The sequence below is a fragment of the Columba livia genome, chromosome 6 (assembly GCF_036013475.1).
Source record: "Columba livia isolate bColLiv1 breed racing homer chromosome 6, bColLiv1.pat.W.v2, whole genome shotgun sequence".
NCBI lineage: Eukaryota > Metazoa > Chordata > Aves > Columbiformes > Columbidae > Columba > Columba livia.
The window spans coordinates 26,851,950-26,866,092 of NC_088607.1; the positions used below are offsets into that span (position 1 = coordinate 26,851,950).

Genomic DNA, 14,143 nt, shown 5'->3' on the forward strand with positions numbered 1-14,143 from the left:
CCCCAGAAACCTGTAAGCTAAAAAGTAAAAAAACATTCAAAAAGCACTTGTCCACCTGTGTGCATTTACTTTTTATGTGTGTTACCCAGAAGCCATTTGAAAGCTCATCTTCTTCCTTGTCCTGCTCAGAGGTGCCCTTGCCCAGCAAGCCCGTCTGTGCAGCCCTCACAGGGAGGTACTTCCCTCCACTGAAGATGTACTTTACTCAGTGGAGTGGCTTGAAATTAGGTATGATGGGGAAGGTAGAAATATAAATGCAGGTTTAAGAGCTGTCTGCCTTGGAAATTTAGCTCTGAGCAATGAGAAAACACAGCCCCAGTTTTGATCTGGAGCACCTTATTAAATGACACTTCTAACCCTCACCGTATCAATCCAAGAACTAAGTCTCTAAATCCCCTAGAGTAAGAAATCATCTCCATAACACAAAGTATCTTGCTGTTTTTCCTGTGTTTTGTCTACCCTTGTAATGAACAAAAACAAACAAACAAAAAGGTACCTATTCTTAATAGTAACAGTGACAACAAATCCCTTTCACACGGTGGAAATTGAGAGAGACTTTCAAATGAAAAAGGTGCCCTTTAACTTGGCATTCAGTCCAGTTAGCTACAATGAAACCACCAGGTTTCTTTTCTGAACCATATGGCAAGGACAAGCACCACAACCAAAGTAGCTGTCTTACTTGGCAAAGACTAGTCTTGAAGTTACTGCAGGGTTTGAGGTCCTGCTGCCCCTTGAAAACAGGTACCATGCAAATGTACAAATACCTGCTTGCATTTTGTGTGAGTGCACGCATGTGCACACACGTGCGGGCACATTTAAGTTGGGAATATACCAAACTTGTTCAAAGAATCTCAAAAAATATATCACCAGGCTCAGAGACACATAAAAGTCTCTGGGTTTTATTTATGTCTGACCAGGTAGGTAGTCCTACACAATTTTACCAGGCACCTTTCCTTGTGCAGTTTCTTTCCAAACAAGTCATGGGAGAAATCAGCAAAACCAAACACTAGAGTGCTTTAGGTACTTCCTGAAAGCCACATGAGCTATAGAAGTTAAAGTCAAAGCCAAGTCCATACCAATCCATGTATTTACTGCGCTTTGCAGAAGGATTCAAAGCAATGAGTCAGATGATAAATGCTCTGCAACACTAGACAGAATACTGTAGATAGAGACAGGTCTTTTGCTTTAATTTTTAATTTCCATTTTCTGTGGGTTTAGACAAACCACTGACATTACTTTAGCATAATACTTTGCAATGAATCAATACTTTAATTTAATAATGGTATTCTGTTGTCAACATATAATATATCACATGATGTCTTTCTACAGATGCTACAAAAATATGCCAAATAAAATGCAAGGCTTTACTTCTACCAGTGATCACAGGTTAAATCAATGTAATGACAATCCTTATAGCCCCCAAAAGAATTTTCTCCAGCATTAAAAAGCAGCATGGATTAATTTCAGCCATAGTCCTTCCTCTCATAACACCACTGATATGAAAGCTCTCCTAGGTCATGGGATTCCAACAAACACTTCAAAAAAGGAACATACAGGAGAAATAGCTAAAAACAATCAATGTACATATTTGTGAGAGGGACTTTCATTTAAGCACTCCACTTCCTTATCAATTCAGTGATAACTGCAGCAGTTCCTAACTATTAAGTGAGTTGAACATGAAATTAAGTCCAGTGTCATCCAACTTTATTGAAACAGATGAAGCAAGTTGTAGCTGTAAAATATGAAAAATAAAATAAAACCACAATAACTTCCACGTTAGTGGTGTGACTACAATTCTGTATTTCTTATTTTTATCTTGACAGTAGCCTTCCTGTTGACAAGTATTTCAGATGGGAAACACAAACCTAATCATGTCTGTGATACATTGACTCATGGTATGTGAATAGAAAGTAAGTGGGAATAAGGAAGGAGCAAATGCTTTTATAACTCCCAGTTGTTCACTTTGGTATTTTTTTTCCAATTCAACAGCTTTTGATGCATTACAAATTGACAAATAACTGACATTAATCTTAGTCAATGCTACAGGCAGGTGCTTTACAGTCACGTGTGCTCCCCTCGGTTTCAACGACAGCTCATGATCATGATGCAAAATGTTCATAGATACATGTCATTCGTTGGCAGAATGTTTTAGAGCTCTGAGAAGAGTAGGTCTGGTCTTACTATGGTTTGGCACCTCCCACAACACCATCCAGTTCGTGAAAACCCCGCAGTTCCATCTAAGTGTCATCCTTAATGCGAAAAAGATATTTGAGTCAGTGCAAAACAAAACAAACAGCTTTTACCAAAATGTCAGTGTTGGTAACAGTTTGGCTGCCAGATGCTTGTTACTTGAACCCATGCCGTGCATAACAAACAGATAGAGATATGACTAGGATAAACGACTGGACCAGAAAATCTTTAGCAGGAAATCAAAGTCTACTCAGGCTGCAGTCTGGAGTCATAATAAAAGGTCACAATTGGCCTTCACAAGATATATTGATTAAGAGATCCATAACATCTCTTTCCCTGGTTACTATGCATTAGTTGAGCCCCACCTGTCTGACCTCAGATCTCTGCATTAGCCTTTGGTCATATGAACACAAGAGAAACCACAGTGCTGTTTCATAGCTGAATTCATGCAGGAATTCTTATAAGTACAGTATCTCAATTTAAAGACAATACCATTACTGAAGAACTCAGAATACCACAAAAAAAATGCATATTGGAAAAAATCAGGGCATGACTCTATAGATATGAAACTAATGGCTTGATAAAAACAAAACCTCACTGGTGTGTTCCAGCCAGTTGGTTGATTTTCCTGATCTACAAGCTGGACTATCCTTCTAAATCAATGACCGATTTTTATGCTGAGCACTGGATAAAGAGGCTTATGCTGAAAAGCCATAGTCTGTGCATGATCATGAGAAACACATGCAGTCAACAAGACACAGATCAAGACTTGATGAGTAAGTGGCTTTTGCTTAGTCAGAGCCTGAGGGATCTTCATCAAGAACTTTCAAAACAGCTAACAGATCGCTTGATTTTGAGTGAAATACAACCAAGAATTATTGTCATTATGCACTCCCACAAGAAAGAGAGAGACTTCACAACATCTCCTCAGATGAATGCACACACAGAGAAAAGACTTTACCAACATTTATTTCAGGTGGGCAATCATCCAGCTTTCTGGAGAAATAACTCCCAGTTTACCTTCCATTTTCCTAAATCATATTCTGAGTCCATTTTTATGTGTTAAAACAATTAAATAAACTGCAACACAACGCTGTATAAATAAAGGCAGCTGCTTCTTTTCTTAAAATCTGTAAAATGTTCAATAACCTATGACAACTTCCCACCTAAGTGCCTTGCCAAGCCAGAAGATCACACAAGGATGTGCACTATTTTGAAAGCTGGGACATCAGATTTGTCATGTCAGATTTGCATTCACACAATGCAGTGGGATCCATGACTTTCAGTTCAAGAGCAGCTGGAGCAATGGGCACAGAAAGAACATGCAGCTCACCCTGGGAAATGAGGATGAATTTGTTTTTTAAAATTCCCTTTCTCCCTAAGAGCTATTAGTGGCAGATGCAGACGTTTGCTTTGGGGTCACATCATGTCAGCAGTTCATGGCAGAAAGACTGCAGTTCTTCTCCCTCTCTCCTCCAGCAGATACTGCAGCCTCAGAGAATTTGACACGTATCCTCAGAGATGTTTATATGTATCAGGAAAGTACAGCTGTAGGCTTAAAAAAAAAATAAAATTCCACATGCCCTACAAATTCAAATCCTTTTTTACATAATCTATTTAATCTTCCATTAATGATAATCTCTGCTATCAATGTGCCCAAACAGGGTCAATTTCTGCTGGATTTGCACTTCTTGCATTTCATCCTATAACCAAGCTGTATTTAATGAAGGGAAACACCCTGCTGTAAAAGGTATTAGCAGCCTCCCTAAAACAAATAATAGTTATGAGACTCTGCAACTGCCAGGAACATTTCAAGATTGTGGGTTTTCTTCTTCCTTTATATGTCTTGCATGGGGCAGAGTCCTGCCAGCTGAACATTATTTATTAATCAGGATATTCTTGCCTTCTATATCTTGCAAGGAGACAACATAGAGAGGTGGAAATTGCTGTGATTTTCTCTTAAATACCCAACAAGATAAAAAAGGGAGAAGGAAGGGATTGCAAGGGAGCATTTAGACCCCGACAGGTCCCACCTGACATGCCCAGCAGCATTTCAGACACACACAGGTGATGGCAGTTTGAAACACCATATAGCATACTGGGTTCACACAAGGCTTGAAAACAGAGACACACATTGAAAAATCAGGCTCCCTTTGCTGTTTTGTTTTTTAAAACAGTACCCTATACAGCTCCCTACACTTAAGTGAAATGAGTAGGGTTCAGCTCCATGAGAGATTTTTCTTCTAGTAACATCTGGCTTCTTTAGGTTGTACCTACAGAGCAAGCAGGCTCAGACACACCTGTAAGGGATGGTTTTCTCTCAGTTACTGTAGCAGACACTGTGGAAGGAAGTTACTGTCTTGTTTGCCCTTCTGATTTAGTGATAGTTTTATTCATAATCATTCCCAGTGATCCACCACCTGCACACCCACCCACACATACATGACCAATTTGCTGTTCTTCTCCTGATTTTGTCAATTCAGAAGATCAGCTCACTCTGCATATACTCTCTGCCCCAGGGCTCATCAGCAAATACATTTAATGGACAAAATAAAGTTCAAACGACTTGCTAACAAAATCCTCTGGCAGAATAACCATATATTAGCATGTGAAAGGGGAGCCCTGAGCTTATTCAGGTGATACCATTCGATTCAATTGACATTCCTAGCAGAAGCAACAAAGAGTTAATGGAGGACACACGGCTTCTCATTTCCTCTGCTGCATCCAAGAAAATACAGAAGATGACTATAATACAGTATAATTGAGCATTTCATTAAATAGCACCACACAGAAGTTCTTTTGGCACGGATTGCATTTGTCCTAAATAACCTTTACAAGAAGCTGAAAGTTGATGCACTGAGATCAAATGAATTTTCAGATTTAGCCTGAATCCTTAGGTTTGTGCCTGGGAGAGTGGAAAGAGCCAGCCACCGAGCATCAATTGGGGAACTAGCCCCCTCCTCTGATTAAAAAAAATTAGTCGGTTAAGGCAAGACAGTGCTGTGGCTACACGCAGGAGCCAGGAAAGCGTTTGGCTGTCTCTGCATATTCGCGGGGTGCCCTGTGCTCCTTTCCTGGTGCTGTTGGCGGCGGCCCTTCAGGAGCCAGGCGGTGGGACGGAGGAAGCATCCTTCCAGAGACCGATCTCGTCTATTTCAAACGAGGCGATTGTGTGAAAGTCAAACTCCCTCCCCGGCAGAGAGGTACAGGCACAACCCACCCCGCAGCTCCCGAGGACCACTCTCCCGGCTGCCCCTTCTGGAAGCCGCCGCTGCCTGAAGGGGCATCACTTATCCCCTTCGCTCAGACACCTCTCAGCATCTCCTAAATACATTCCGCAGACCAGCCTGGAAGGGGAAAGAGAGATCTGCATCTTTTCTAAAAACCACAGCGAAATCTAGTCAGCTCAAATGGCTTCTCCTGCCTCACGATCCATCACGAAAGTGGGGAACTTGTCGGGAGGGGAAGGAAGCGTAAGGGGGGAGAGAGAAAAGAAGCGCAAACTTCGGAGATCTCCAGCTTCCCGCAGGGCAGCAGCGGCCCGGGAACCCCGCGTTTCCCTGAGACGCGGCGGCAGCCTCCTACCGAAGCATCTCCCCGGCTCGAGCCCGCCGGCGCTGGGCAAAGTCAGTTTTGACGGGTAGACGCGAACAAGCGGGAGGCGCGGGCGCCCCGAGGGCGCGGGGCGATGGCTTACTTACGGATTTTGGGGGTCGTGCTGGCCTCCGGTGTGGTGGTGGTTGACTCCTGGAAGGGAGACAAGGTCCAGGACGGCGCCGAGTCGTGGACGTAGATCTTGTAGGAGGAGGTAGCGTGTGCCGCAGTGGGCCAGGCGGGCAGCGGCGGGGTGCTGGGGGCGGCGGGCGGCGGCCGGGCGCCGCGGCCGGCGGTGCCGGGGGGGCCGCTGGCGGGCGGCGCTGTGTGGGGCGCGGCGGGGTGCCGTGCCGCGGTGGGCCGCGGGCCGCCCCGCGCCGGTCCGCGGGTGCCGGGGGGCCGCGGGGGGGCCCGGCTCATCGTGGTGAGGCGGGGGCTGACGCGGCTGGGCGGCCGCGGCGTGGCGGCGGCGGTGGTCTCCGCGCCGCGAGGGGGGGCGGTGGGCTTGGAGAGGAAGAAGGGGTCCTGCCCCACGCCCTTGGCGTCCATCAGCTCGGTGGGGACGTACTCCTTGACGGAGCCCACCACGATCCACTTGAGCAGCATGAGGCTGAGCCCCAGGCCGATGAAGCCGATGAAGAGGGGCACTACGCACAGCCACGTCTGCTGCCGGTTCCAGACGATGCAGTCGCTGCAGCGCAGCTCCCGAGGCGGCCCTCCGGCCCCATCCCCGCCCGGGCCCCCCGCCGCCGCTGCTCCCTCCGCCGCCCCGGGCGCCGCGGCGCCGGCAGCCCCCTCGCTCATCCTAGGGGCCGTCCGCAGCGCCGCCGCGGCCCCGGGGCATCAGCGCGCCGCGGCTGCCGGCGGCATGCGGCGGAGGGGGGCGGAGGAGAGCGGAGCGCGGCGCAGCGGAGCAGGCGGCGGGAGCGCCCCACTCAGTCACGCCGCCGGCATGGCGTGCCCCGCGCCGCGCCGCCCCGCGCAGCCTCCCGCGGCCGCGGAGTCAGCGGGACGGCCGCGCCATCCGCCGGGCGCCGTCCTTTGGCGCTGCCTGCTTCAGCCTCTTCGCTCTCCTTCTGCCTCTGCTCACAGGTTTTTCTTTTCCTATTTTTTTTTTTTTCCCTCCGGGTAATGAGTCGCAAGAATCAGCCTCCTCGATTTCTTTTCTTTTTATCCCAAGCGTGCGGCTCCGGCGGCGGGCAGGCACATTCCTTCACATTCACGCACCTTCTCGCCTCTCCTCGTTTTCCTCTCCCCTCGAGGCTGGGGGATCTTTTCTTTCCGTCTTTCCTTCCTTTCCTCCGCTCCCTCCCCCGCCCGCTCGGCTCCTGCCTATGCCGGGCCGCGGCGCAGCAGCATCCCCCGGCTGCTTCGCGGGGAGGCGGCGGCGCGGCGCTGCGCACCCGCCACTCCGCGGCCCCGCGGCCAACCCGCGGCCGGCGCCGGGCCAGGGAGGCCGATCCGCGGGCGGGGCCCGGGGGCAGGAGGCACGGCTCCGCGCCCGCGCTAAGTCCAGCCCGGCATCGAAACTCCGGCGAGGTTTCCCGAAAAGCGAAATTTAAAATCCACAGACACACAAAAAATTAAGATGAAACCCTGGAGAGGGACGGCAATAACCCACTCTGCAAAAAAAAAATACGGATCCGGCAAATAAATAGGCACGCAGAAGGCAGCTCCTGCCAAGCTTGCAGCTTCTGTTCAATTGTGTATTCCTATCGCAGCGCAAGGGAGGCAGGCTAGCGCGCAGAAAGTAAGGCGCCTCCCACAAAAGCCTAATGGTGGTTTCTTAATGCGCACAAGATAAATAAATGATCCAGGCAAACCCCTCGAGAAGGTGTATGCTACGGCAAGCGGAGCCTAGGAAAGGAAGGGGGGAAAAAGAAAAAAAAAAAAGGGGGGAGAAGGGGAGCGCCTGAATCCATCCAATCCATCCTCTGGTAGCAACCCAATAGTCTGCTGCTGTATGTCCAAAAACACACGTGTGGAGGGAGCGGCGAGGGGTGTGCGTGTGCATGAGGGAGGTGGAGACACCTTCAGGGAAGATTCCCAGTGAAAGACCAGCGCTCAGGACGGGATCATGGTTTCCGAAGCTGATGCTATCCGATAACTAAAAATAAGCAGCGTTTTGTTGCTTCTAAAAAAGATTCCCTATAGGAAAAGAAAAACCACCAGACACCTGCAGCAAAAGGATGATCCTTTTCAGCAGCTGGGGGGCAGCTTGTGGCCCAGGCACATACTGAGTGTGCAGCTCTAACAACGTTGCCAGACAAGTTTTGATATTGAAATTAATCCTGCATTTTGATCTACTTTAGAGCTGAACTCCAAGTTCAATGTGGTCAATGGTGTGTACATTCCATTCACTCACTGGACAAAACATTTCAACAGCATGGGTGGTCACTGAAGGCTTAACTGTAGTGTGCCAGAGGCTGGGTCTATCACCATTTTGAAAATTTTAGAAAATGTTCTATAAAAGTAGATCTGTAAAGAGGTGTACACCTGTTTTTAACCCATTCTTCTGAGCTGTTATCTATTTGGTGTCATTTCCTGGTATTGACAAATAATTTCCTTAGTCGTGTATTTAAAAGTATATTAATATTTATACAGAATAATTGAGCAGAAAAGTTGGAAACAAACTGTGAAATACATTTGTTCAGTATTCACACAGACAAATATAGAAAAGGAAATACTGCAACTGAAATGTATCTGCTTGAATTTTTCTGCAGAATGAATGTTGGTAGCATTGTAGCATTTATAATATAATATCAAAATCACATTAGCTAGACATCTGAATTATTTTCACTTCAAACAATCCAACTGGAGTTGGGCAGCTTCTCCAAGATAGGTCTATGGTAACAGAGATCAGGAAAATCTGTGGAAGTGGCTTACCAGGTAAGTATGTTGTTTAAACAGTTTGTTTGTTTGGGGTTTTGTTTTGTTTTTGTGGGTTTTTTGTTTGTTTGTTTTAAAGTTCTGTGGCATTGGAAAACATGAATATATGTGTTTCTAATCCTCTGATGAAGAGGCAAAAGGATTAGGGAGAAAACATTTGGAAACAATCATATGAACATTGTCCAGTACAAAAATGGATGCCCAGTAAAGCAAGCAAATGAGCAAGGCAGGTAAGTCTTGGGAATCCAGGGAGGCTTTGTCACTGATTTCATGGAATTCAGGATTTTTTATGGAAATCTAGAACCAGATGCTTTCAGTCATGAGTGCCTGTCCTGCACAGTCCTCATCTTCCTTGCAAACTCTGAACACCTTTGTCCTGCTCTGGCCTTTCCATTGCTTGTACAAATGTGCTTTAGCTCTTGCCTCTTCCACAACCATATTGCTGTTCACTAAGCTCAATATGAATCATTCTTTGTATTCATTCTCAAACAATTTGTAAATGTTTCTTGGGAGAACAGAACACAACAAAAATGTTTTACAAGATTCACAAGACAGAAAGTTTTTATTTTTCTTAGCATTATGTCCTGTAATCTTTCTCAATTGCACTTCTACCCCCAGTAAGATTTTCAAGCTGTCAGCTCCTAAAATTTGTAATGGTTCTAATGGAAGACATCAGAATGTAATACCATTAAGAAGACTCAAGTGTAGCCATTTCATTGTTTAATATTGAAAGACTTCCTGTATCATGAGTAAAGATTTTCAGGCTCCTTTCTAACAATTTCCCATTCTTATCATTGAGGGTTGACAAACTATTCTTGAAATTGATTGTGAAATGCTTTCAATATGCCTTACTTAAGTGAATTACTTAAAGACAGGTATTCCCCTGATAAGTTAATGTAGATCATACCACTGACTATTATCCTCTTTGAAGGAAGTTCTTTGGTCTAAAAATATGAAATGACTATGGATCTTGATACAGGAAACTCAAAACAGTTTTCCCTTAACTCCACAGTAAATGCAAATGTATTTCAAATAGGTTATCCTGCAGTTAAAAAAAAAATGCCATGCAGCTAGACAGACTCCTAAGTGCAGGCAATGTTTGGAAACCTCTTCCTGTAATAATTTAGTCATGAGTTAAAATGTTATGGTGTGTACAAAAGCACAGTCTCTGAATGCTTCTAGATTATTTCCCAGTTCTCAGAAATTAATATTCGAATCATAATCAGTTTCTCAAATCAGCCCACTCTTGTTAAACTGAATCTGTTCAGTGCATTAGTTCTATTTTACGTAGGTATTTGGTAAATTTCACTTGCATTTCTTCCAACTCAACCTGTATCATAACCCAGCTTCTTGCTTTTTCTGGAAATATGTATATCATGATCAAAAAACAACATAACATTTATTTTTCTGGATTTACTTTCTTCATAATATGCAAAGAAATCCATCTGTGACTGGGATAGAATAAAATTATTTATCTGCATTGGAGTCAGAAGTGGTATTTTCTTAAGGACTGGTGTGACACACATGTGACAGATATACTGTTTATGCATATATTGCTTTGTTTGTCATAGAGGGCTTATATTTTGGCTGTGCAGTAAGCATGCCACAGCTAACACTTCTTCTACAAGGATGCTGGTCTCAGGACAACTGTCCTCAAAATTGAAAAATCAGACCCTTTTGGAGCCATGTCCATTACAGCACCAAAACAATACACATGTGAGATGCCTGTATTCAAATTCCACATACACATGCAGTTAGAAGCCTTTCTTTCCTTCCTAACTTTACAAAATATCTGAAGACATTCATTGTTAATTCATGTAAATATTATCTGAAGCTATGAGCAACAAAGCATCTGCAGTTCCTTTGTTTTATGGTGCACTCAGCTGCTGATAGCATAAACAGTCTCTCAAAGTTGTGAGCTCCTCCAGCACCCACCTCACTTGTACTCTGGCAGCTCAACAACTGGATGTAGCAAACGAAACAGAATTTCACAAACAAAGGATACTGGAATTTGGGCTGGTTGTATCAATAGGTGTTATGCTGCTGGGGTATTTTCTTGAACTAGGGCATTTGATTATTCTTTACTTCATTTTTCCTCTTAGCTTTCATCCCCAGCTCAGCTACAACATATGTGTCTCTAATGATTGCTTCACAGTCAGGGAAAACCTTGCTTTTTGTCTAAGGTCAGCATGTAATTCTATTCCTTCTTCCATGTGAAACATCATATAAATAGCATTCCACTGATCCCATTAACCAGTGCTCAGAACTAAAGTACTCTTTCCCACTCTGATTGTTAAAACAGCCCATTAGGCAAGACAAACAGACTAAGCTTTATTGAGCTAACATGTTGTCGAGAGACTGGGGCTATATACCTGCGTGTAATGCAGAGTCCAAAGTATTCCTCCTTGTATTTTTACACAGGATGTTAAGAATCCTCCTGGTACCCAGGAGGAACAGCACAAGTCACAAGGAGTGAGAAATCCACAGCAGAGTTCAGAAGCACGGCAACCATTTGAGACGTTAGCAAGCTGCCAGTTAGAATTATGTCAGTCTCAGGCAGGTGTGAGATGAGTGACAGTTAATTTTGGAATAAGGAGAAGAGTCTGCTTTCTCTCACTGCAGTATAAACTCTGAATAACAATCCTGTGGCTAAATTAATTGGATAAAATACACCTATCCGTTCACACGGTGCAAGGATGCTGATTACTGCTCAACAGCATATCCTCAGTTTTTCAGATCATGTGTAGCTTATTTGCAAATGCCAGGGCTGCCACTAAATATTTAGAATTACACTTGAGTGTACACCAATGAATAGATACAATTCAAATGTTTGTCTTGGCATGGTTCATAATGATTAACTGAAATACATCATGACATCAGCAAAAATCCCACACTCCAAATCCTGCAAAAACATGTTCCAATCAGGAAATATTAGTAAACTGAATACTTTCCTTGGAGGAATTCATTACTAAATAAGTTAAATCCTAAAGGCTTGACTCACTTCTTATCAAGCCAAATTCTCAATATTCTCCACTTTTAGCTGACTGTAAATTGTAAGGATTTCAGTGAGAGAAATTCTGTTTGACAAGAATAAAATCAAAGTAATTTTTTAATTCTGATTTTAGTGGTATTGTATCAGTCCCTTAAGAACATACTTAATAATGACTTCAGACTGAGAAATATAGTGACTAGTCCTAACAACACCCTTGTGATACACTGAAGCCATGCAACATAACAGAAAGGCATATATTACTCTTCAAGCCTTTGTAACCTCTGAGATTGCTATCAGGAACATAAATTTAGGATGCCAGAAGAAGAAATATTTGAAGTCAAATATGGAAAATGCCATCAAAAGGGCTTGGTCCAAAGCATGATGAAGTCAGCAGAAAACTTTCAGTATATTGCACTCTATCTGGGACAAAGCCCTAAACCAAAATTCAAATATTTCCAAGATTTAGGACAAAATGATGACAACAGCAAGTGAGAAAACCTATGAAGCAATCAGTCATCAATAGAAAAGAAAATTATTTACTATTATGACTCACTTCCAATTTTTTCCGTGAAAATTTACACATTTTCTATCCCAATTAGTACACTCAATTCCAATCAGTCATGCAGAAAGGGAGTATATACTATATTTCATATTTTGGCATCTTTTATTTTTCTTTCCAAAATTGTTTGCTGAACCACGTAACTTCTGCCCAGTGCAGAGGACACTGCTGCTAGGTGTCGCTTTGTAAATGATCTGGTTGTGGATATTGTCACATGACACGAGACTAGATACATTTTGGAAATGCACACACTTTTACCCATCTGTTGCAAGGAAAAATGAATAAGTTTTATGTACCTTTAGTTCTGCTGTCCATTGTAGAAGCTTTAGTGTTTGCAGAGAGGTGACAAAGAAACAACTGTTTTTGCAGTGATTTCCACATGCTACCAAAAGGGGCAAATAGGGTAAGTTATAAATTCTTAGAATGTACCTGAAAGGTGGATGCTTGCCTGGGTCCTCCTCTCCCCAGCAGCCCCAGGCATGGGCAGGGATGTGTGCCAGCAGCCTCCTGGTGATGGGTGGTCTAGCAGTAGCTCTGCTGCAGGGACACAACCATGGAAACTCCTCCACAAACAGGTATGGAGCATCCAATATACTCTTTCTGAGTTTTCCCTGGAAATTAACCCAAAGTAACAGAGACTGTCAAATTGAAGGAGAGTGTGAGGCATCCAGTTACTGAATTAGTTTCATTTATTTCAGTTTCAGAGGCGAATGCTCATGAATGCTCTTAAAAATGGTAAATCTGCAAGGTTAATGACACAGGTCAAATAGTGCACCTCCAGGTGACTTTGAACGAAGCCTTAAATCACTGCTGTCTCCAAAAATACAATTATTTACTAACATAGATTTTTTTTTTCAGTCTTCATTAGATTTGATGGTAAATAAAATTACCTTCTGTCACAGTCTTTTGGATAAATAGCACATTAATCATAGCTGTTATATTAAAGAGAGATAAATTAATTATATTTAAATAATTATTTAAACTATTTTCTAAAGTTATTACAGTGATCAAAGGCAAAGCAGGGCTACAGAAACACTGGAAATCTATATTAGGGGAAGGAATAAAATAGTGATGGAAAAAGCAGAACTTAAATTAAGTTAAATGCTCTTGTGAAGTTCAAAGTTGATAGGAGCAGAGATAGATTAAAACTTCCTCATCAGTCCCAGCAATTAAATTACATCTGAAAGGTCTGGCTTCTTTGCCAAGGATGACCAAATAAATGACTTACCAAGCCAAGTATTGCTGCTGATTTTTAACACATAGAAAAAGAGTAACAAGAGAAACTACTATGAGCAATTAACTTAATTTTGTGCAGATTCTAGAGAAATGAACTTTGAATTATTATTTTCTTCATAGTATTGACATTCATCTAGAAATTTATTTTTACCAGAATGTTTTATTGTAGTACAGATTTAGTGCCAAGACAGAAGTAAGCCAGTTTGGCTATGGATTTGCTTTAAAATCTGGGATAAGTTCTTTTATCACAGTTTCACAGAATCATAAAATCATTTTGGCTGGAAGAGACCCTGAAGATCATAGAGTTCAACCATTAACCTAACTCTGGCACTAAACCATATCCCTAAGAGCCTCATCTATACATCTTTCAAATGTCTCCAGGCATGGTGACTCAAACACTTCCCTGGGCAGCCTGCTCCGGTGCTTGACAACCTTTTCCATTAGGAAATTTTTCCAAATATCCAATCTGAACCTTCCCTGGTGCAACCTGAGGCCACCTCCTCTCATCCTACCACTCATTCCTTAGGAAAACTGACCAACACCGTTCATGCTACAATCTCCTTTCAGGTAGTAGTAAGCAGTGATAAGGTCTCCCCTCAGCTTCCTTTTCTCCAAGCTAAATGGCCCCAGCTCCCTCAGCAGTCCCGCATCAGACTTGTGCTCCAGATCCCTCACCAGCTTTG

The 14,143-nt window shown here is 43.4% G+C and overlaps 1 protein-coding gene across 4 annotated transcripts in view; it reads right to left on the reverse strand.

Moving 5' to 3' along the window:
- NRG3 (neuregulin 3) overlaps positions 1 to 14,143 on the reverse strand; it is a 467,171-nt gene that overhangs the window by 398,251 nt on the left and 54,777 nt on the right. The window contains exon 2 of one of the 4 annotated variants that reach the window (XM_065067648.1): positions 12,654 to 12,835. In XM_065067648.1, coding sequence (XP_064923720.1) covers positions 12,654 to 12,810 — 157 coding nt within the window. In that variant the 5' untranslated portion in view covers positions 12,811 to 12,835. Of the gene's footprint in view, positions 1 to 5,891; positions 10,161 to 12,653; positions 12,836 to 14,143 lie in introns of those variants that run through there. The other 3 variants (XM_065067647.1, XM_065067646.1, XM_065067645.1) reach the window with 3 other exon arrangements.